Source organism: Sorex araneus, chromosome 2, assembly GCF_027595985.1.
Source record: "Sorex araneus isolate mSorAra2 chromosome 2, mSorAra2.pri, whole genome shotgun sequence".
Taxonomy (NCBI): domain Eukaryota; kingdom Metazoa; phylum Chordata; class Mammalia; order Eulipotyphla; family Soricidae; genus Sorex; species Sorex araneus.
The window spans coordinates 26,357,167-26,380,541 of NC_073303.1; the positions used below are offsets into that span (position 1 = coordinate 26,357,167).

At 48.7% G+C, this 23,375-nt stretch overlaps 1 protein-coding gene and 1 non-coding gene across 3 annotated transcripts in view; both read right to left on the reverse strand.

Annotated features, from left to right (window-relative positions):
• Nucleotides 1-23,375, reverse strand: part of BLTP3A (bridge-like lipid transfer protein family member 3A) — a 59,710-nt gene that overhangs the window by 24,533 nt on the left and 11,802 nt on the right. For both annotated transcript variants that reach the window (XM_055126345.1, XM_055126344.1), the window contains exons 2-7: nucleotides 10,328-10,490; nucleotides 10,020-10,058; nucleotides 8,640-8,731; nucleotides 1,599-1,788; nucleotides 1,166-1,306; nucleotides 187-357 (exon numbers count right to left, since the gene is read on the reverse strand). In XM_055126345.1, the coding sequence (XP_054982320.1) occupies nucleotides 187-357; nucleotides 1,166-1,306; nucleotides 1,599-1,788; nucleotides 8,640-8,731; nucleotides 10,020-10,058; nucleotides 10,328-10,490 (796 nt within the window). The remainder of the gene's footprint in view (nucleotides 1-186; nucleotides 358-1,165; nucleotides 1,307-1,598; nucleotides 1,789-8,639; nucleotides 8,732-10,019; nucleotides 10,059-10,327; nucleotides 10,491-23,375) is intronic.
• On the reverse strand, nucleotides 18,020-18,146 carry LOC129403015 (small nucleolar RNA SNORA36 family). Its single transcript, XR_008629006.1, has one exon. It is a non-coding gene; the product is annotated as a small nucleolar RNA SNORA36 family (small nucleolar RNA).

Here is a 23,375-nt window from a genome sequence, read left to right on the forward strand (position 1 = left end):
AGCAGTGCCAATTACATCACGTCGCATAACCGGCTGATGGTGTGTATTTCAAAAGAACAAAGGTTCCATGGATGAGTATTCCTGCAGTAGCCAGCACTTGTAGGGAGTGGGGAGAGGGGATTCAAAGAAGCTACATGAAAATCCCAACTTCACCGAGTAGGTGCCAGGAGGGACATTGCCTCTGACCTGCACGGGCTCGGGGGCCATGCTCTTCCTCTGCTGGGCTGACTTCTCCATGGCCTCACTCAGAGACTCTGCATACTTCATCATGGCCTTGAGCTGCGAGTCCGTCAGCACCCACAGAAGGTCGTCCAGCAGGAACATCAGCTTGGAGGCCGTGACGTTGCAGTCTTTGGTCTAAAGAGCCACAGAGAGGAGATGGTGGAGCCTCTGAGAAGACCCCAATGTCTCCCGGTGACTATGGCCTGCTCCGTGTCCGAGCTGGCTTGCTCCCAGCAGGTGAAAGCAAAGTATCAAACACTTTGCAGGGGCCAGAGCAGTAGTACAGCGGGTAAGGCATCTGCCTTACATGCAGCCTATCCGGGTTCAGATTCAATCCCCGGCATCCCATATGGTCCCCCAAGCATTGCCAGGAGTAATTCCTGAGCGCAGAGCCAGGAGTAACCCCTGAGCATCACTGGGTGTGACCCCAAACCAAAATAAATGAACAATATAAAATACTTTGCAGAATCAATTCCTTGCAAAACTAGCAATCAGTTCTGTTATTAATAATAATAATAATAAAAAAAGCAGCAGCAGTCAAGCAGTCAACTGTCTGTCCTGAAATGAGACAAACTGGGACAGACTGGGGTGCTCAAGCTAACGGGATGGCTTAAAGGGCCAGAGAGAGCACATGCTTGATGTGCAAAGGGCCTGGGCTCAGTGCCCAGCACATGGTCCCTGGAGCAACAGCAGCAGCAAGCCCCAAGCACCAAGCCAGGTGTAGCCCCTGAGTACCACTCCCCAGGATACGGCCCCCAAGAACAGAACAAAGAATCGGGGTCCTCAAAACCAAGGTGACAGGGCGGGAGACAGTTTTCCTAGGAGTCACCACGTGACACTGGACTCCAGCCCTCCCCTTGCGGCTCCGATTTCGGGACTGCCTGCACACACTCGGGGGGATGCCCACGCTCGGGCCATCTGTGAGGACAGAGCACAGACTCACTCTTCTCTTGAGGGCTATCTGGATCCTGCCTTGGTTGGTGATCAGCCTCAGCGGAGTGGTGACTGGGTCCTGATCCCCGTTGTCTGTGGCATCTGCCTCAATCCGAAGTGTCTGCCAAGTTATTTCCTTAAAGGTTAACACCTGGACGGGAAAAGAGAACTCCCTCAGTTCCGTGGGCACCATGAACCAGGTGGCAGGAAGTCCAAGGGCAAAGGCCCACACGGCGAGACACAAGGCACTCAGCTGAGACCCGACCCATGGAGGCCAGCGGGCAGCAGGGAGCAAGACCATTGGGCAGAGAGATACCTGGGCTCCAGGAAAGGGACATGGGGGAGGGGGGAGAGGGGGCGTGGGCAGCGGGAGACTCTCAGCAGGAGTGTGACCCAGTAAGGGCCACTGCTACGCGGGCCCCCGTGTCTCGGCACACAGTCACCTCTCCGCGGCGGGGCTCCGTGATTCGGGTGAGGCGGAGGTCGCTCTGCTGCCAGTGGGGGTTGACGCTGTAGCCCTGGAGCTGCCACAGTTCGAAAGACGCGTGGAAGGCCTTGGAGTGGATCTTGATGGTGATGGAGTTGACCACGATGAACATGCCCTCCACCACCTTCTCGGCAAAGCCGTACTCACTGCAACAAACAAGGCGGGCAAAGGATGGGGGTCACGCCAGACCGTGCTGCCGTTATACTGGACGACGGGAGGCCAGGTGGAGGGCAGTGCCCGCTCTCTCTGGGTATTACAACCATGGCTAAATTTCATTTATCCTCTCCTCTTCTGTCTTAATTTTTTTTTTTTTTTTTGGGTCACACCCGGCAATGCACAGGGGTTACTCCTGGCTCTGCACTCAGGAATTACTCCTGGCGGTGCTCAGGGGACCATATGGGATGCTGGGAATCGAACCGGGGTCGGCCGCATGCAAGGCAAACGCCCTACCCGCTGTGCTATCGCTCCAGCCCTGTCTTAATTTTTTTTAACTTCTAAAATTTTAAGGAATGATTGGCACTCTTTACTATAGCACTATTTATTACACGTTTTGAGTTTCATTTTTTTGAGGCTTTGTTTGTTTGTTTGTTCAGTATTTAGGCTACACCTGGTGATGTTCAGAATTTACTCCTGGCTCTGCAGGAATCACACATGGCGGTGCTCAGGGGACCACATGGAATATTGGAGATCAAACCTGGGTTGGCTGCGTGCAAATCAAGTGCCCTGCTATACTATGCTCCAGCTCCTGACTAGCACTTTTTTAAGTAAGATTTTTTTTTTTTCTTAAAGCACGGACTAACAGAGTTGATCTGGAAATAATCTCCTATAAAGAGGAATATATTTTAAAATATTTTTATAGCCAACATGCTATATAATTAAATATTAAGATATTGTCTTCAAGAAGAGGTATGACTACAGAAAGAAAATACTAGTTTTCTATAAAATCTTCAAAAATGCAGGATCTTCTGCAAAGGTGGTAGGAAAAAAAGAAGTACAGCTAGATAAACAAGTCCAGATTTAACACTGTGGAATAGAGTCGAGAAGAGTTCTGAGGTCAGACATACTGTCCGGGGTGAAGGTGCTTGCCTTGCATGAAGCCAGTCCCTTGTCCCATCCCTCGTATCACAAAGTCCCTGAGCTTTGACAGGAACAGCCCTGTAAGTAGGGATCTGTAGGTAACGCCGGAGCACTGCTAGATACAGCTCAAAGACACCCTCCTGTAGGAAGCAACGGCTCTGAAGTTCATGACTCCTGGAGGGGAGGGGAATGAAAGGCTTTCAAAGAAGAAGGTACCGTAAATTCAGCGGTATGGCCGCATGGGAAATGGAATGAAATGGTAGCGTGGGCTGAAGATCATACGAGGAGAAAGGAACAAAAAAGAAAAGGTGATTATTGACCATCTGCTGAAGCTCTCAGGATGAACATGTCAGTTCTCCAGTTCTGTTTTCAAATGCCTCAAGTCCAAGATGCAAAAGAAAAACCTCTTCCCCAGAGGTTTCTGGAGCCTTCTCTGCTCTATACTTGAAAGGTTTTGAAAAATATTTCCTAGGGGATGGCCTTTCACTTACTCGTCTGTCAGGAATGACTCATCTCCAAGAATACTGAGCCTTTCCGCTGCTGCACGAGCATGATCCTGGAGGCCAACTGAACTTGGGGGCGTGGGAAGGAGAAAAAAAATAGGGTTATGTACTTGGAACAGCGGGACTTCATATCTCTTCATTCTCAGCAATAGAAAACTAATTATCAAATGCTTCCTTAGCAGTAGGGCTGTCTTTTTTGGGGGGAAACTCCAACAACAATAGTGAGTTTTGTGTTGAAATATGGAATGTAATCAAGGTAAAGAGAAAATGAAGTGAAATTTTTCAGTTATGCAGGCGGGGGTGGGGGCGTGGGGGTGGGAGGTATACTGGGGTTTTTTGGTGGTGGAATATGGGCACTGGTGAAGGGATGGGTGTTTGAGTATTGTATAACTGAGACATAAGCCTGAGAACTTTGTAACTTTCCACATGGTGATTCAATAAAATAAATAACTTAAAAAAAAAAAAAGACACCCTCCTTCCAAAAAAGAGAATAGGGCCAGAGCAATAGTACAACAAGGAAGGCACTTGGCTTGCATGCAGCCGACCTCGATTCAATCCTTGGCATCCCATAAGGTCATCTGAGCATGCCAGGAGTGATTCCTGAGCACAGAGCCAGGAGTACATTCTGAGCATCACTGAGTGTAGCCCAGAGAGAGAGAGACAGAGACAGAGACAGAGAGAGACAGAGAGACAGAGACAGAGAGAGAGACAGAGAGAGAGAGAACAGTTCCGACCATAGTTGCACTTCCCCAGTGAGGTTCAGAGTGCAAAGAGAAAAATAAAGGCCAACCTGAATTCCTTCATTATGTGGAAAACACAAAGATTCAGACATGAAGGTGGAACCAGTACTGGTTACAAAAAATAACACCTGGGCACTGAAGCCAGGGCTCAAGGGTGGAGCATCTGCTCTGTATACAGGAGCACTGAGTTTGATCAGCACCATAGGGTCCCCTGACAGCCATTGGGTGTGGCCCCAAAAATCAACAACAAAGCCAACCGGAGCCCAGGGACAGCTCATGGGTGGAACACCTGCTCTGCAAACCTGAAGTCCTGAGTTCAAATCCATGCATCACCCCAACAAGCTTAGCTAAGCCCTATAGCAGTGCCGTTCAACCGCCAGATGGGGGTGTGTGAGAGAGACCCCTCCCATAAGTCCTGCAACCAGACTGTGAGAGCACTAGAGCCAAGTGTGCAGACCCCAAAGCACAGCAATGAGCAGGGGGAACGTCCCCACGCCCTGCCAGGAGTGATCCCTGAGTGCAGAGCCGGGAACAGGCCCTGAGCACCACCAGATGTGGGCCACATCCCCCCTACCCCGCCCAAAACAAGTCCCAGAAACAACAAACCAAAAAGAATATATATCTTTCATTTATATCACAAAGGACTAATATCTCTAAAACATGGAGAATTTTTTTTCTTTGCTTTTTGGGTCACACAGGGTGTGACCTGGTGATGCACAGGGGTTACCCCTGGCTCACACACTCAGAAATTACTCCTGGCAGTGCTCAGGGGACCATATGGGATGCTGGGAATCGAACCTGGGTTGGCTGATGCAAGGCAAAAACCCTACATGCTGTGCTATCGCTCTAGCCCCAACATGGAATTTTTTTTAACTGAAAATAATAAGCAGTAGCTCAGTGAAAACAGAACAGAGTATGAACAGTTCACAGTAAAATACAAGTTGCCATTAAACATAAAATTATATTTAGCCACAAAACAACATCGAGTTGGCTGATTTCTGGCAAAGAGAAGAGTACAGCCAGGAGAAGGCCATCTTTGGTGTGCAGTCAGTGAGGATACTGCTAGAGACAAAAAGTAATACTGATCCCTATCTTAGGTAAAAAAGTTTGTTTCAAACTTGACTGGAATCATACTGTAAAAAAGGTCAGGGCCTGGGGCCAGAGTGACAGCAGTAAGGCACTCGCCTTCCATGCAGCCTACCCAGGTTTGATCCTCAGCTTTGCGTATGGTCCCCCAAGCCAGCTAGGAGTGAACCTGAGCACAGAGTCAGCAATAAGCCATGAGCACTTTGGGGAGGGTCAGGGAGAAAATCAGCCTTTTCCTGGGACCAGAGAGATAGAACAGTGGGTAAAGCACTTGCCTTGCATGAGGCAGACCAGGGTTCTATCCCCAGAACCCCATATTGTCTCCTGTCCATCAGGAGTGATCCTTGAAGGCAGAGCCAGGATTAAGCCCTGAGCACATCTGAGGATGGCCCAAAAGAACAAACAAACAAAATAGCTTTTCCTAGAACTGGGAATTAAAGCAAAGATAATTCAGTTATTATTGTTGTTTCTCAGACGGCAGTCTCTAGTTGAATTTCTTTTTAAACTACAAATAAAATTATATGTTAGAGTAATCAAATATCTGACTCATTATAGAAAAATAAAACAGCAGGGAAAAAATAATTTGATTTGTCTTATGCATCCCACAGTGAAAAACTGGGCCAGGACAACTATGATCAGTCCAAGAGTTAAGATGCTGCTCTGCATGCAGCAGACCCCAGCTCTACACCCAGCACAAAGATGGGCCCCCGAGCACTGCCACAAGTGACCTCAGTCACTGCTGGGTGTGGTTCAAACCCTCCCACCCACCACCAAAAGAAAGAAGACAACTATCATCAATGGTCTCGAACCAAAGGGTAAGGGCTATCAGAATGGGAAAAAATAAAGTCAACATCATCTAAATCCATGAATTAATCTTGAACCAAGGAAAATTATGTGCCTTCAAATATGCTGTAATAGAAAATGTACAGTATCAGTTATGAGCTACTCATAATAAATAACGCATAACTTCTATTTGGGGTTCTTTGGCCCACCAGGGTGGGCCACATCTGGCAGTGCTCAGGGCTTACCCTGGCTCTACACTCAGGGATCACTCCTGACGCTGCTCCAGGGACCATGTGGGATCAAATCTGGGCCCACCAAATGCAAGGCAAGTGCCCTACACAAGGTATTAGTTTCCCAGCCCCAATTAATAAGCTATTCTTACCAAAAACAAACCCCAAGAAAGAATTAAAAGAAGTCTTTACATTTAACAGACCAAACAAGAAATACTTTAAATGCACCTCAAAGAATGACACAATGAGTCAAAATACAAAATATGAGAAATTCTTCACAACAAAACCAAACAAGTCCATAATCTAGTTTATACAAAAACTAAATGGTAGGGGCTGGAGCGATAGTACAGCGGGTAGAGTGTTTGCCTTGCATGTAGCTGACCCGGGTTCGATTCCCACCATCCCAAAGGGTCCCCTGAGCACCATCAGGAGTAATTCCTGAGTGCATGAGCCAGGAGTAATCCCTGTGCAATGCCGGGTGTGACCCAAAAAGAAAAAACAAAAACAACAACAACAAAAAAAACCTAAATGGTATATTTAAAAGTCTATGTTTATGTATGGTGGGATATACAGAATTAAAAGACTTTAAAAGTCATGTCACACAAATATAATGTATTTTTATCTCATTATATTATTTTGTTTTGTTTTTGTGTCACACCTGGCAATGCTCAAGTCTCACTCCTGGCTCTGCACTCAGAGATTACTCCTGGTGGGACTCAGAGGACCTTATGAGGTGCCAGAGACTGAACTCAGGTTAGCATTAGTTGCATGCAAGGCAAGCACCTCACCCACTATACTATCTCTCCAACCACTATTATTTTTATAAGGGTTTTCTTTTTTTTTAGGGGGGGCACATCCAACTGTTCTCTGGGCTTACTCCTGGCTCTGTGGCCAGTGATCACTCCTGGTAGGACGCAGGGACCATATGGGGTACCAGGGATTAAGCCCAGGTCGTGTGCATGCAAGACAAGAGCTTGGCCACTGTCCTATCTTTCTAGAACCTCTACCAAAAAACGTATCATACAGGCAATTCAGGAAAACTGAGCATGAAAGAGGTCTTAGATATTTTGTGGGGTTTTTTTGTTCATTTGTTTTTAAACCACAACCAGTGGTACTAAGGGGTTACTAATAGCCCTGTGCTCAGGGATCTTTCCTGGCAGTGCTCGTGGGACCATATGGAGTGCCAGGGATCGAGCCTGGCTTGGCAGCATGCAATGTAAGCACCTTAATCCATTGTACTATCACCCTAGCCCCAGTCTTAAATTTTAAGGGATCCCTGCAAAGTACGCCGAATGTGATAACAAGTACTAAGTGCTTGAGTTTTTCCTCTCTCTTCCCAGTTCATGTCTGTTAACAGACACATGAAACTGAAAGTATTCAGAGGCCAGAAAGATAGTATAGGAGCAAGGCGCTCACTTTATCAGTGACAAGGTGCTGAGGAGTGATCCTTGAGCACAGTCCAGGCTAAGCCCTGAGCAGCACTGGGTGCAGCCAAAAACAGAACAAAAAAAGTATTCACAGATGAAAATGACATGGGAGATTCTGGGCTTTACTTTTATCCCTATCAGGTACAGCCTGAGCGCACGCGCTCGCGCACACACACACACACACACACACACACACACACAAAGCACACACACAACAAAGAAGCCGCACTATCCATCCTCCCATTATTGCCAGGAGTGGTCCCAGGCCTCTATCTCCAAAGATGTGAAGGGGGGAAAAAGTAGCAAGAACAAACTAGAAGTAACATAGGGGTTTTGGGGGCGAGAATGTCTCGTGCACTTTTTTTTTTTTTTGCTTTTTTTGGGGTCACACCCGGTGATGCACAGGCGTTACTCCTAGCTCTGCACTCAGGAATTACTCCTGGCGGTGCTCAGGGGACCATATGGGATGCTGGGAATCGAACCCAGGTCAGCAGCACACAAGGCAAACGCCCTCCCCGCTGTGCTATCGCTCCACCCGTCTAGTGCACTTTGGTGGTGGTGAGGGGAGACAACTATGGACAATAACACCATGAGGGGCCAGAGAGAAGGTGCAGCAGGTGGGGCACTTGTCTTGTATGAGAGCAACCCAAGGGCCAGGGGGATAGCACAGCGGGTTTCAATCCCCAGCACCAGGACTTAGAGCTGAGCTAAGAGCCAGAAATAAGCCCTGAGCATCGCCAGATGTGGCCCGAAATCAACCAATCAAACGAAAAATAGTCCAGAGCTGGAAGTATCTCCCAAACACAGCTGAGTGTGGCCTAAAAATCAAACTAATTACAATGATGCATTTCAATATAAAAAGCTTTTATTTTAACCAAAAAGGTGATCTGGGGACTAGAGCAATACTACAGTGGGTAGGATGGCATTTCCAAACACATGGCAAACCCAGCTCCGATCCTGAACACCACATATGGTCCCTGAGCCACGAGTGACCCCTGCGTGCAAAGCCAGGAGTAAACCCTGAGCACCAACACGTGTGGTTCAAAACAAACAAAAACAGAAATAAGAAACAAACAAAAAAAAAAACCAGTGATCTGGACCAGTTACTACCTTGGGAAACACACTGTTAATACACTGTTAAAGCCACTAACCTCTGTCCCGAAGCCAGAGCGATGGGAGACTGCCCATTGGGCGGCCGGGGCTCCTCACAGGTCTTCATCTCCACCTCCACCTTATCCAGACACTGAAAGAGAAGCCATGCTCGGCTGAACATCGGCACACAGACCACATGGCACAGACTCCTACCCAGCTCCGGGGTCCAGGAGCTTGGGGAGCGTTGTGCCCACGGGTGGGGGCAGCAACTATTCGTGGAGCCCTTGGAATGCACGGGCAGGCCTCGTCTGCCCTCCCATCCCCTTCCAGCGACAGCGTTTCATGGCAAGAATGGGATCAGCTCACAACAGGAAATTAAAACACAACTCCAAGTTAAAGAAATAGTCCTACTTTCTTTTTTTCTTTTTGGGTCACACCCGGCGATGCACAGGGGTTACTCCTGGCTTTGCACTCAGGAATTACTCCTGGCGGTGTTCAGAGGACCATATGGGATGCTGGGGTTCAAACCCGGGTTGGCCACATGCAAGACAAACGCCCTACCGGCTATGCTATCACTCCAGCCCCAAGAAATGTTTCTACTTTTGAGGATTCTGGTCTGGGGGCTAAAGATATGCCTTATGCCTTAGTCAACTCCTAAAGGGCTTTTACTGGGTTGGTCCAAGTGCCAACATGAATCAAACTAATTTTTCCTTTCTCAGGATTTTTGAGAAATTAAAGAAATCTAAAGGCAAAACCTTGGCAGCAAAAGGTAGTATTAAAAAATCAAAAGAGGGCTGGAGAGATAACAGAGAGCAAGCTACTCGCCTTGCATTTGGCCAGCTCCTGGTTTGAGCCCCAGCACTGCACAGGGTCCCCTACACCCAGCCAGGAGTAATCTCTGAGCACAGAGCCTGGGGTAAGCTCCAAGCACCTCCAGGTATGACCCAACACCCACCCCACTCCCTAAGTCAAAAAGAAAAGAATATGGTCCCCCAGGCACCTCCAGGAGTAATTCCTGAGTACAAAGCCAGGAGTAACCTGAGCATCACTGGGTGTGACCCAAAAAGGAAAAATGGAAAACACACACACACACACACACACACACACACACACACACACACACAAGGAGAGGTAAGAAAACGCAAAGGGCTAAAGCGCATGCCCAGCTCACTCTCCCATACTTCATGGCCTCTCTAGGACCATCAGCCCTAGTGACCCCCTAGTGACCTACTGGGGAAAGTCCCCACCCCACCAGCCGAAATAAGGATTCCTGGATCTTGTGTGTCAGCATTAGCCACCATCAGCCTGCTGGTTCTACAGCCCGTCCAACAATAATCGCACTGTCTGAGGTGCCCCCTCCAGCCCAAGGGGACACTCGCCTTTTCAACCCTAGCCCCAGCCCACCCCATCTGATACTTGGGATCAAGGAAGGTCATTACCAAGCAAATTGGATGCGTCTTCAACTTCGTCCACTGGATCTGCAAGAGGAAAGGCAGCAGGGTCAGGGCTATGGGAGCTGGACAGCCAGAGAGACAGCACAGCGGGAGGGCATTGGCCTGGCACACGGCTGACCTGCGCTCAATCCCCAGCACCCCATGTGGTCCCCCGAGCCCCACCAGCAGTGACCCTGAGTGCAGAGGCAAGAGTGAGCCCTAGGCACCCCTGGGTGTGGCCCCCAAGCCACATACAACACCAAAAGGCAGGACGGAGGCCCGAGGAGAGCAGCGGCACCTCAGGCCCTTCTCACCCGGATGGAAGCCCTGTTGCAGAAGACGCGAGTGATGGCCAGCCAGGTGGGCAGCTCCAGGACATTCTGTAGAACCTCTTCATCCAGCTCCAGGTTGGTCAGCTGACCCTCCCCTTTCAGAGTACTTAAATTGATCTTATCCGGAGAAAGATTCTTAGTGAACCTGAAAGGAGTGATGATAAGAAGCTGTTTAATTCCCTGGGAATCTGCTAAATAGCATATTATAGCCAATAATCCCACTTCAGAGTTGGGAGGAAGGAGAAGGTTAAAAACAATGTTCCCGGGGCTGGAGCGACAGCACAGCGGGGAGGGCGTTTGCCTTGCAAGCAGCAAACCCGGGTTCAATTCCCAGCATCCCATATGGTCCTCCGAGCACTGCCAGGAGTAATTCCTGAGTGCAGAGCCAGGAGTAACCCCCGTGCATTGCTGGGTGTGACCCAAAAAGCAAACAAAAAAGTCCCTAGGCCATGTCAAGTGTCAGGTGAGATCTATCATTCTACTCAGAACTGTGTCACTTTCAACCCCAAAACCTCCCTGTGGCCTGGGGATAGCTCAGGGCTAGAGGGACTGCCATGCAAGCAAGATTGTGAATTTCACCCCCGCACACCACCTCCCCATGCCCAAGTGTTCTCTTGCAGGCTCTGCTGTTTTGGAAGCCCTGACCACAAGACAAGTGTACAATCTCTGACACAACACAGCTAAGAAGCTGGAGAACTGCAACCAAGGGTTGAATCAGTTAGGGGCCAGAGAGATAGTACAATGGGCAGGGCGCTTGCCTGGCATGCACGGCCAACCTGAGTTTGATCCCCGGCATCCCATATGGTCCCCTGAGCCCCACCAGGAGTGATTCCTGAGTACTGCCAGGAGTAACCCCTGAACGTTGATGGGCGGGACCCAAAAACCCAAATTAATTAATCTACACAATGTTCCTTAAAGAACAAAGAGCCTACAATGGGGACTCTGGGGAAACGGCCACAGAGTTAGACGTGAGCTCAAAGCCTGACTCTCATGTATGCCGAGACTTCAGCAAAATGTTCAACCAACCTCACAGGGTTGTTTAGATTTTAAAAACTGGCATTTATTAAATGCTCAATAAATAAATGTTAACTTTTTAAAAAAAATTCTATAAGCCTTTTGAAAAGGCTTATCTTTTTATTTCATTTGTTTTGTTTTGGGGCCACACATGGCTGTGGTCAGATTTTCCTTCTAGCTCTGTGCTCAGGAATCACTCCTGATGGCGCTTGGGGGACCCTATGTGGTATGAAAAGTGGGCTGACCAGGAGGTGGGCAGGAAAGGGCCGTGGCAATGGAACTCCTGGAAAGTAATGAGACTAAGAGGCTTGGGGCCGCAGTACTCCCACTTTGCAGACAGAGGAACTAAGGCCTGATAAGGCTGCGCCAACAGACTCAAAAAAGGCTGTAACTCCATACCCCCCCCCCACAGGAACAAAGGCCAAGAAAAGGAACTTCAAGGAGACCACTGACCACTTGGCAACCACCTTAGCGACGAACTCTTAGCTAGAAGCCCCAGATGAGGAAGCTTGGGAAGAACCCTAGGAAAGCCACCTTGAACTAAGGAAGGCACACACATGCTACGTGAGCTCATTTGCTGCTTGTGACCACATGGCCAAACACACGTGGTGCCCCAGCACATGTGGTTCCCGAGCACGTGTGATGCTCATATCTCCCCTCTTGAGATGTGTCCTGGGGCTCTCTCCCTCTTTAAAGAAGCCCGTGTTGTCTCTCTTGAGCGCATTATTCTGTCTCTCTCTGTCTCTGTCTCTGTCTCTCTCTCTCTCCCCCTCCCTCCCTCCTCCCCTTCCTCAAAACCTCCAAATAAAATCTGTTTTCACTTCACTGCTACACTACTCCTGAAATACTCCTCTATGAGACAGGACAAAGACCTGGAAGCCCGGGTAAGGCCAAGGACTGGCTTTCCTGTCCTGCAAAGAACAATTCCTGGCTCAATCTGAGTCCCTGGCTCCCCAAGAAACTGGGTGGTGGGAATTAACTCCATGCCAAGAAGGTCAAATGCAAGTAGACATCAGGTGTGGCTGGACGGTCACCAATTGGGCCTGGCAGGATTTAAGGCCCAGGCCATGCAGGGGCTCACTGCAGACCTTATCAGTCCTTCACTAAAGCAGCTCGGCCAGTCCCAGGTGGCGGAGGCAGAGCTGAAGAAAGTGGCATCTCTCTTCTCTCTGCCTCACATGAGCCACCTGTGGGGGTCCACCTGGGTTTAATCTCCATCTCTCCATTTTTTCCAGATGCCACTAAGCATGGAACTGGACACACAACTAAAAATAATCATTTGTCTTTTTACCCTACAGATTGGGCCAGATGTACTGCGAAAACGTCACTTACACATAAAATGTGTGTGTGTGTGTGTGAGTGCGTGTGTGTGTGTATAGGATATATATATCCTATACTGGAGGGGAACCTCACTCTCTGTCCTGCAGAACCAAACTCCTAACAACAATGACACCATTCACAGGGCACTGATTTAGGGAACTTTAAGTCACCTCAACCGGAGCAAGAATACAGTGGGGAGGGCATTTGACTGGTGTGTAGGTGACCCGGGTTTGATCCCCAACATTCCGTAAAGCACTGCCAGGAGTCCTGAGTGCAGAGCTAGGAGCAGGCCCCAAGACCACTAAGTGTGCCCTGCCCTTTGCTGCTGCAGTGACTGGGGCTTGCCTGTGCTGGCTGGATGTCCATGGGGATGCAGGGTCACGCTCGTGCTCACTGGAGGTCCCAGGCCATCTTTGTACACACATTTGCAGTGGTATATGCATATATTCTGCACAGTGCCAGGAGCCCCAGACAGAAGAGCCACCAAGACAGTGCTCCGTGCACATGGGCGGCTCTGGGAATCAAGCTCATGACTTCACACTCTGTTAGCCACAGAGCCAGCCCCCAAGCCCCACTATCCGTTTCATTTTTTGTTTGTTCGCTCCTGTTCCGGTCCTTTGAGCCACTTCCCCATTTCAAAGAGGAATCGCACGAGGTTCAGTGGTGAAACAACCTGTCCCAGGTGACCGCGCAGGGACAGGCAGCGTCTGAAGTCAGCTTGGTGCATTAGATGGTCTTACTTCTGCTAATGTAGTCACTTAATACAGTCTTTTAATATTACATCGCTCCAAAATGTAAGTTTTAGAGCAATGTAATATTTTGGTACAGAATACATTTCTTTTTTTTTTTTTGCTTTTTGGGTCACACCCAGCGATGCTCAGGGGTTACTCCTGGCTCTGCACTCAGGAATTGCCCCTGACGGTGCTTGGGGGACCATATGGGATGCCGGGGATCGAACCCGGGTCGGCCACATGCAAGGCAAACGCCCTACCCACTGTGCTATCGCTCCGGCCCCCAGAATACATTTCTAAGCTGTCTCTGAAATGGTTGAAGGATGGTACATCAGGGAGGGCATTTGCCTTGCAAGCAACCAACACAGGTTCGATCCCCAGCACCCCATAGGATCCCCTGAGGACTGCCAGGAGTGATCCTGAGTGCACAGCCAGGAGTAAACCCTGATCGGAACCGGGTATGGTTAAAAATAAATAAAAAGAAAGGGCTGATGGCCATTCTTTTCCTCTGCACAGCCTACCATGGACTGCCTCTCTATGGAAGAGACCATCTAAATATTGAGGGTGACGGTACGGGTGCAACTCCAACAACAACCTTCCTACACTTAACCAACCCAATCGGATGAGCAAAATCTCCTAGGTTTGCCCCGCAATAATATCTCATCTGTGGGGGCTGGAGAGATAGCACAGCAGGTAGGGCGTTTGCCTTGCATGCGGCTGACCCGGGTTCGATTCCCAGCATCCCATATGGTCCCCTGAGCACCGCCAGGGGTAATTCCTGAGTGCAGAGCCAGGAGTGGCCCCTGTGCATTGCCAGGTGTGACCCAGAAAAGCCAAAAAATAATAATAACAATAATAATATCTCATCTGTGCCTGATGCTGACAAGAGATGACCAACTCGCTGATGCCACCAGCACCAGCGCAGAGGTGGGAAACCAGAGCACCCAGGAGCAGTCCAGGTGCTGACAGACAGGTCACCTGGCTGCAGGAACACAGGGCTGCTCTCTTGAAACAATAACCACAGAACACACTTGCTTTTTCATTTATCAATTCGCTTTTTCTTTTTCTTTCTTTTTTTCTGCTTTCGGGTCACACCTGGAGATTCTCAGGGGTTACTCCAGACTCTTCACTAAGGGATCACTCCCGGCAGTGCTTGGGGGAACCATATGGGATGCTGGGGATAGAACCCAGGTCGGCAACTTGCAAGGCAAATATCCTACCTGCTATACTATCACTCCAGCCCTCAATTCCTCAAGCAATGTTCAGGGATTCCTCTTAGCAGGGCTCCAAGGACGACATGCCATGCTGGGAATTGAACCCGAGCAGGCTGTGTGCAAGGCAAGTGACCCTTCCGGCCCTCAACTCACGTTCAAAATCAACAGCACACATAGCTCATTTTTCTCACACATATACATCAGAATTGAGGGTGAGGAGCTAGTACAGCAATTAGGGTGCAAGCACACACCCAGCCTGGTTTGATTCCCAGCACTCCCTGCTCTCCCCCAGTGCAGCCCTGAAGGGCCCTGGCAACGCTGGGGTGGTCCGGGGGTCCCTGACACTGTAGGGCCCAGGCAGCATCACAGGCCCTTGTGTTGAGCCACCAGCCTGGACAGCCCTGGACCTCCCGAGGACCACTGGCGAGGCAAAAAAAAAAAAAAAAGTATACAAATCCAACTGATAAACTCATTTTCCAGCATGTTACAGTAACGATGAAGACTAGGTTAGGGGTGACCCACTGGGACAGGCACCTTGCCGAGATTTTCAGATGGATGCTTGCTCGGCCGAGGAAACCCTGGGCTCGGACTGGGCTAAAACCAGCCTACAGTTCCTGGCGCCAACTCCTTCCAGCACGCGTGTTGCTAACTGAGGATGTGGTCACCAAGCCCAGGGGCGGCTGAGACGGTAATAGAGGCTTGCCATTTATTCCTCTCCCTGTCTGTGGGGAAACATTTACTGGCCATCTGTTACTGTCACCAGAGCACAGAAGCTAGGATGAAACCAAGCTGGAAAAACAGATTTGGATAGGGTTTCATTTCTGCCTGAGGACTGCAATCTGTCAAAGTGACGACAGGAAAAGGCCCTCAGACATCTTCCTGAAGACAGAGCTCAGGTTTGGGAAGTGAGGACTCAAGATTCTCAGATTCACAGAATTATTGCACTAGGAAAAAGAAAAATCTTTAAAAAATTTTTAAAAAGGTGGACCGGGGCTGGAGCAATAGCACAGCGGGTAGAGTGTTTGCCTTGCACGCGGCCAACCCGGGTTCAATTCCCAACATCCCATATGGTCCCCCAAGCATCACTAAGAGTAATTCCTGAGTGCAGAGCCGGAAGTAACCCCTGAGCATCGCAGGGTGTGACCCAAAAAGAAAAAAATTTAAAAGGGCCAGAACAATAGTACAGCCTTGCACACAACCAATCTGGATCAGATCCCTGGCACCCCATATGGCCCAACGAGCACCACCAGGAGTAATCCCTGAACACAGAGCCAGCAGTCGGCCCTGACCACTGCTGGGTATGGCCCAAGACAAAAAACCAAAAAAAAATATTTAATGAGGCTAGAGAAAGAGTACCAGGGTTTAGCCACTTACTTATTTGATCCCCAGCAGTGGGGACAGTCCCCTGGGAAACACAACACAGTCAGTCACAACCACGGAGGTGCCCAAAGTGCTGCGCACAGGCTGCATGCGGGGGCCCCAGGATCAATCTCCAGCACCACTCAGTCGCCCCAGCACCACTGGGCATAACCCCCAACCTAAGCACCACACTGAGAGTAACCCTGATCCTCAGGTTTACACCTGACAGCTTACATCAGGTTGTAAGTTTACAACCTAACAGGAAAAAAAAAATTAAGGTGACCAGAAAGGCAGTACAAGGTGTTAAGGCACCTCTCTTGCAGCCCAGTGACCCTCGGTCAAATCCCAGTACCATATACATCCCCAAGCAGAGCCAGAAATAGCCCCTAAGCACTACCCGGGGTGGCCCAAGCCCTAAAACACCACCTCCCCCTCCCACCCCCAGCCAAATAATTTAATCCAAAGTTTTACATTGCTAGTGGCCAGGAAGCTAAATGGTTTGTCCAGGAGCCACAGCTGCCCAGTGGTAAAGCCAGGACTAAACATACAACAGAAATGGGGCTAGTCCAGGATTCAACGATCTCTCCCACTCCCCTGCACCTGTAATCAACAAACTGCAAGTGGCAGTCAAAAGGCCCTTAGAAACTCTGCTTCTCTCCCTTTTTCACCATGCAGCCAGGTCTTGGCGTCTAGGCCTCTTCCCTAAATTCATATGAAGGTACAGCTCTTCATTTTTAATAAGGGAGGTTGTGTCCCAATCAACCAACTGAACTATCATAAACTGAAGGTATGGTTACATAGTAAAAATTTCACTGAGACCAGTGCCTTGCTGCCACGTCACATCACCAAATCACTGTACTGCAGTTTGGACAGCAGGACCGAAGGACGGCACAGCGGGTGGGTTGTTTGCCTGGCACATGGCTGGCTCAGGTTCAATCCCTGGCACCCATATGCTCCCTGGAGCTCCACTACAAGTGATCCCTGAGCACAAAGCCAGGAGCAAACCCTGAGCACAGCCAGGTGTGGTCAAAAAACATCAAAACAAACCAAAAACCAGAACAAGAGTAGCTTTCACACCAATGTCAGTTAAAATACCATAAACCAACCCATAACAAATTTGAGACCTTCTGCATTTTCTCTGCCTCGCTACTCAATAAAAATGAACTAGATGGGTCAAATGGCAACTTCTTTTCACTTCCTGAGGAACAGTCAGACTGTTTTTCCAAAGTGGCTGCACTATTTTACGTGACTACCAACAGTGCTTGATCCAACTTCTTTTTTTCTGTTTGGTTGTTGGTTTGGAGACATCACCTAGCACAGTTACTTACTCCTAGCTTTAGGCTCAGGGATCACCCCTGGTGGGGCTCTGAGGATCAAACCCAGATGACATGTGGTGCCCCGCTTTAACCCCCGTGCTCTCTCTCCAGCCAGTGTCTTATTTTCCTCCTTTCCGTCTGAGACTCCATTTACACAGAGACGAACGCTGTCCCATCGTTACTAAGGTTGTTCTTTGTTTTTCAACATTTTGTTCTTTGGAGTAAATAATTTTTCCTTTTTCTTCTCTCTTTTTTTTTCCCCATTTCTGGGCCACACCTAGTGGTGCTCTGGACTTACTCCTGGCTCCACAGTCATTCCTGGGAGGTCTCAGGGGCAATAAGGGGTGCCGGAGATGAAAGCCGTTAGGCAAGCACCCTACCCTCTGTACTATCTCTCCAACCCCCCAAACAGACCATTTCTAGTGCACTATCTTGCTTTTTTGTTGTTGTTGTTGTTTTATTTGTTTGTTTGTTTGTTTGTTTGTTTGTTTGGGGGCCACACCTGGTAATGCTCAGGGCTTACTCTCAGCTCAGTGCTCAAAGCTCACTCCTGTAGGGGGCTTAGAGGATCATCATATGCACTGCCAAGGACTGAACTAGGTCAGCTGCATGCAAGGCAAGCACCTTACCTTACCCACAGTACTATCTCTCCAGCCCCTAATACACTATTTTGAAGTTCAATAACTCCATCTTTAGTCATTTCAAATTTTTTTCCTTCATTGTTGTGGGCTGGGAAGAAAATAGAGAAATAGCTTTTACCCAATTATCTCCCCAGCCCGTGTCTTACTGTCCCAGAGTTTAATGACCAGAACAGGGCAGAAGACTGAACTAGGCTCAATACTTGGGATTAGTCCAATTTTGTTTTGGGGCCACCCCCAGCGATGCTCAGTGGTTAAATCCTATCTCTGCACTAAGAAATTACTCCTGGTGGTACTTAAGAGACGATATGGGATATCAGGGATCGAACCCAGGTTGGCTTCATTCAAGGAAAGTGTTTTACACGACCTCTCCAGCCTCTGCTATTAATAAGTCACATTTCTCCCTGTACATCCATGAATGTTTATTATCGCATACAGGACACTAAAGAAGTTTCACTCTTAAAAAGTGAATTCTGTTCTACTGGGCAATTAACTTGCCCGGGTTCAGCCTCCAAACTCTCTCTTCCCTACAGCAGACAGCAACTGCACCCCAGCTCAGCCCTTTCAACCTTCTAATGTCCTGCCCCAAGGGTGCCAAGGATTTAGAGAGAATTTAAGACCCCATGGGCTCCCTCTTCTGTTTCTTCCTTCTGTCTAAAACCAGTCCTTTGTCCTCCCCCTTTCTCTTCCATCCTCTCACTCTACCCGCCAACATCTCGGGCTGGAAGTGCTTGGTTCCGGTCACGACTAGCCATGCAAACTGGGGGATATCATCATGCAAAAAATCTCCGCTGAATCTCCTTCTCGGTGCCATTCCCATCTTTCAAATTCCCTTTCAAGTCCCTAGACAGTTTCTGTCTCATTTGGTCAACAGTGTCTTCAAGTGTTTGTTTCTTCCATATCGGTCAGAGTATGTAAGGAGGGCTGTGGAGGGCTCGCTCAATGTTTATTAGGAGTGGAACACTTTCTTACTAAACCTACGTGGTAGCATGTCTTCCCAAGGGGCAACCATGATATAAGTTACCAAAAATACAGATGACCAGATGCCCACAGACGCGCACACTCAGAGCAGTACAGTAGATGGTACTTTATAGAGGCCACTGCTGAAGCACTTACTGAAAAAAAAAAAAACCTAAAACTATATATATATATATGTGTATATATATATACATATATAATACAGAAGCAGGTTTCCACTAAATAAAAGTAATGACATAAATAGGTGTATATGAAATATAATTAGTTTGGGGCTGGAGAGATAGTTTAACAGATAAGGCACTTGTCTTGCACACGGCCTACACGGGTTTAATTCCTGGCACCCCATATGGTTCCTAAAGTCCTAACAGGAGTATCCCCTAAGTACAGAGCCAGAAGTAAGCCCTGAGCTCTGTGTGGCCCAAAAGCCATAGTAGTAGTAGTAATAAGAAAAAGATAATTATTTTATACACACCCATCTAAAACTTAGTTTTATTTTCTATGAGAAATACATGTTGGACATTATACACTACAAACATTTGCTTTGCTTTCTTTTATTTTGGGGCCGCACCTGGCAGTGCTCAGCACCTACTTCTGCACCTGCACTCAGAGATCGTTTCTGGCAGGCCTCGGGGGACTGCACACCGGATCAAACCCGTATCAGCTACATGCGAGGCAAACTCCCTACCAGCTGTTCTATTGCTCCAACCTCTAAACTTAAATATTTTAGTATTTTTGAGTGAGTTGCCAACTCCCCAACAATCTACCGACACCTCTTTATGAAGGTTCTGGAATGTATTCAATAAAATCCCTACTACTGGCAGGTGTGACCGCTCAAAGGGACAGATCACACTTTGCAAGACTGGGTTTGATTCCCAGACCACAGGGTTCCCCAGAACCGCCAAGAGCAACCTGCAAGCCCTGAGTCAAGAGTGGCTCCTGAGGCCAGGGGGCAAGGCATTTACCTTCCACATGCACGGCTGACCTGGGTTTGATCTCCGGAATTCCCTGTGGGTCCCCCTGAGTACACAGCCAGGAGTAACCCCTGAGCACCGCCAGGTGTGGCCAAAAAACAAAGCAAAACAAACAAAACCAGAGTGGCCCCTGAGTACCCCTAGTGTAGCTCAAAAACAAAATAAAAAACCAAAAGCCCTACTGATTTCTTTTACAGAAACTTCATAAATAACCATGTAGGGGAGCCAGAGAGATATGGGGTATGGTGCTTGCCTTGCACACCATCAGGTTTGACCCCTCGAATCCCAAATGGTCCTCTGAGTTCCTCCAGAAGTGGTCCCTGCGCACAAATTTACCCAGAGCTGCAATAATAGCGTGCACGGTTCAGGACTCAAGGTTCCCACTCATCCTGTCACCCCACCCTGCCCCTATGCTGAGGCAAGGCTAGGAAACATTCTAAAGACGTGCTCGAGGTTCGTTTGCTTTCCTTCATTCCTAACAAATGGTCCAAAGAGACCACTTAACTCTTCCCTTAAGCTTGGAATGTTGCTAACACCTGGCCTGTTTCTTGGAAGCCCTCCTTTGAGCCAGGAAGGAATCTCGTCATCTGCCTCACTGCAGAGTCCTGGATTCCTCATCTGAGTTGATATTTGTTTGCTTGTTGGTTTTCTGGAGGGACACACCCAGCAGTGCTCAGGGCTTACTCCTGGTAGGGCTCAGGGGATGTATGGAGTACCCGGGATGCAAGGCAAGTGCCCTCCCCACTGTGCTCTCACTCCAGTTCCCTGACTGACTTTCCCAGATGACTACCACTGGAACTCTAGCTACATTTCTTATCCAAAGTTACCCAACAATCCTTCCACTTTGCTCCACGCATTGCGAACGAACTGTAATTTGCCCGAGTCAGACAGGTTCTGTCAGGTTTAAGAGTGCCATCTGGAGGGGCCAGAGAGAAAGTACAGTTAAGGTTCTTAACCTTGCACAAGGCTGATCCTGGTTTGATCCCTGCAAGCGCCACCAGGAGTGCCCCCTGAGTGCATCTGGGTGTGACCCAAACGATGCTCCCTCCCTCCCCTCCCCACTGCCCCAAGTAATAATACTCTTGCCTCCTTCAATGCTGTTGTGTTTTACATTGATGAGAAAAATAAAATTGGTTCAGGGAAAGGGCCAATACCAGGTGGAGTTTACACGCATGTGCCTGGATTTTTCTTGTGCTCCCGCCCACCCCCACCCCACACCCAACCACGAGCTCATGGGGTTCAGTGGTCTGTACTTTCAAGGCCTGAGTGATGCCCTGTGAAGGCCAGGAGCCACCTGGCTCCCTAGAGCTGCCAGAAAAGGCTTAGCCACCCGTGACCACAAACAGAACGTGGGCGGTACACTGAGTTAACAAATACAATTGATGAGCTAAGATTAGACATGGTCTCTATTTAGAAATTTGGGTCTTTATTTAGGAATTTGGTCATGTCTTTGTGACCAGAAATATGCTCTAAGAATATATCCTGTCTCACGCCAACTGCTCTATGGTAAAATTGGTTTTCTTTTTTTGTTCATTCTCCTGGTGGTGGTGGTGGTGGTGATGATGCAGAACCACACCCAGGGGTGCTGGAGTTGGCACTCTTAATTCTTCGAACCCAGGGTCCCATACATCACTTGCTCTACCACTGAGCCAGAGCCCCCACACTAAAGATCTGTTTAGAGGGGGAATAGGAGCTAGACTGAGCTGTGCTCAGGGCTTACTCCTGCTTCTGTGCTCAAGGGTCACTCCTGGCACTGCTCATAAAACCACAGGGGTGCCAGAGATCCAGTCAGGGTTAACCACATGCAAGGCAAGCACCCCACAGCCGAACACCCAACGCCCACAGCAAGCCTGACTCAAAGCAACCAAAGACCTTCCCTCTGGGCTCAGGGGAGGACTGAGGGGCCAGGTGGCCCTGAAGGGAGACCAGGAGGCCGCTGTCAGTGAGAAGACAGCCAGCCGGAAACTTCAGACCACTCTGTGAAGACACTTTCTCAAGCCAAGTACTCCTGGGCTGCGTGCCCTTCTTTCACACTGGCTTTATTGTTTATGGGCCACACCTGGCAGTGCTCAGGGCTTATTTTACTCCTGGCTTTGTGCTCAGGGATCACTCCTGGTGGGGCTCAGGGGGCCATATGGTGTGGGGATCGAAGCCAGATGGACCGCATGTAAGGTAAGTTCCCTGTCCACTTTAGTATCTCTCCAGCTCGCTCCTTTCACACTGGCTTTTAAAAAACAAAAACAAAAAACAGGCCAGAGCAACGGAACAGCAGATAAGGCATTTGCCTTGTAGGCAACCAACCTGGGTTCAATTCCTGGTTATTCCACACGGTCCCCTGGGCACCAGGAGAGATTCCTGAGCACAGAGCAAGGAGTGAGTCCTAAGAATTTCTGGGCAACCCAAGAAAACAAACAAAAAAACAGAATTGGGGGCTCAGGATGGGGGTTCTGTGGCAGAGAAAATGGTTTGGGTGTGTCAGGCCCTGGGTTCTAGCCCTGTCATTACAAAACAAGCAAACAAAGCAAATGCTACCCAGATGACCTCCAAAAAAAGAGGAAACTGAAAAGAAGAGCAGAAATACACTTTCTGCTCCGCTTGGGAAAGCACCAGACAAAGAGGGCCAGAGGCAATGAACTTGAGTGAACTTCATTCATCCTTATCTGGTTTCTCTACATATTGGAACTCCTCAACCTTTCAAGTGACTCAGACCTACCACAAACTGTCGCCCAGGCCTCTGCCAAACCACAAAACCTCATGCCACCATCTCAGAAAATCAAAATCTAACGAATTTCTAGAGTATCTGCAGATTCTGAAACTTTGAAAGTAAGAGTAACATAGGGGACTGACACAGTAGGACATATTCTAAATAAGAGCTGGTCTTTTTGAGGGGGGCAGAACTTTGGGCTTTGGGCCACACTTAGTATTCAGAGGCTACCCCCCAGTACTTGGGGGTCACTTTGTAAAGAGCTTGAAGGGTGGGGGTGGGGAGGAGGAAACACATAGTGCCAGGGACTGATCCTAGCTGCTTGCTTACAGAGCATTCTGCTCCAGCCCTTATAGTTATCTCCCCAGCCCCAAAAGTTGGGTTGTGGTTTTTGGGTTTTTTTGTTTGTTTGTTTTTGTGAAGAAATTCCTGGTCCAAAATATAGTACTTTTCTCCTTGACTAAACTGAAATGATATATTTTAAAGAAGTAGGAATTCTGGTGAGAAAGTGGGAGGGAGCAGAACACATAGGCCTGGGGAGTCTAGGGGAGGCCAAGAGTAGGATCTGAGTCAAGGGGTGTGTTAAATGAGGATCCTCAGCAAGTGGGAGGGGCGGAGCGAGAGCACAGAGGATAGGGCATCTGCCTTGCTGACCTGAGTTCAATCCCGGTATCCCATAAGGCCCCCCAAGCATCACTAGGAGTAATTCCAGAGTACAGAGCAGAAGTTACCCCTGAGTACTGCTGGGTGTGGCCCCTCAAAAACCAAAACAAACCAAAAAAAGA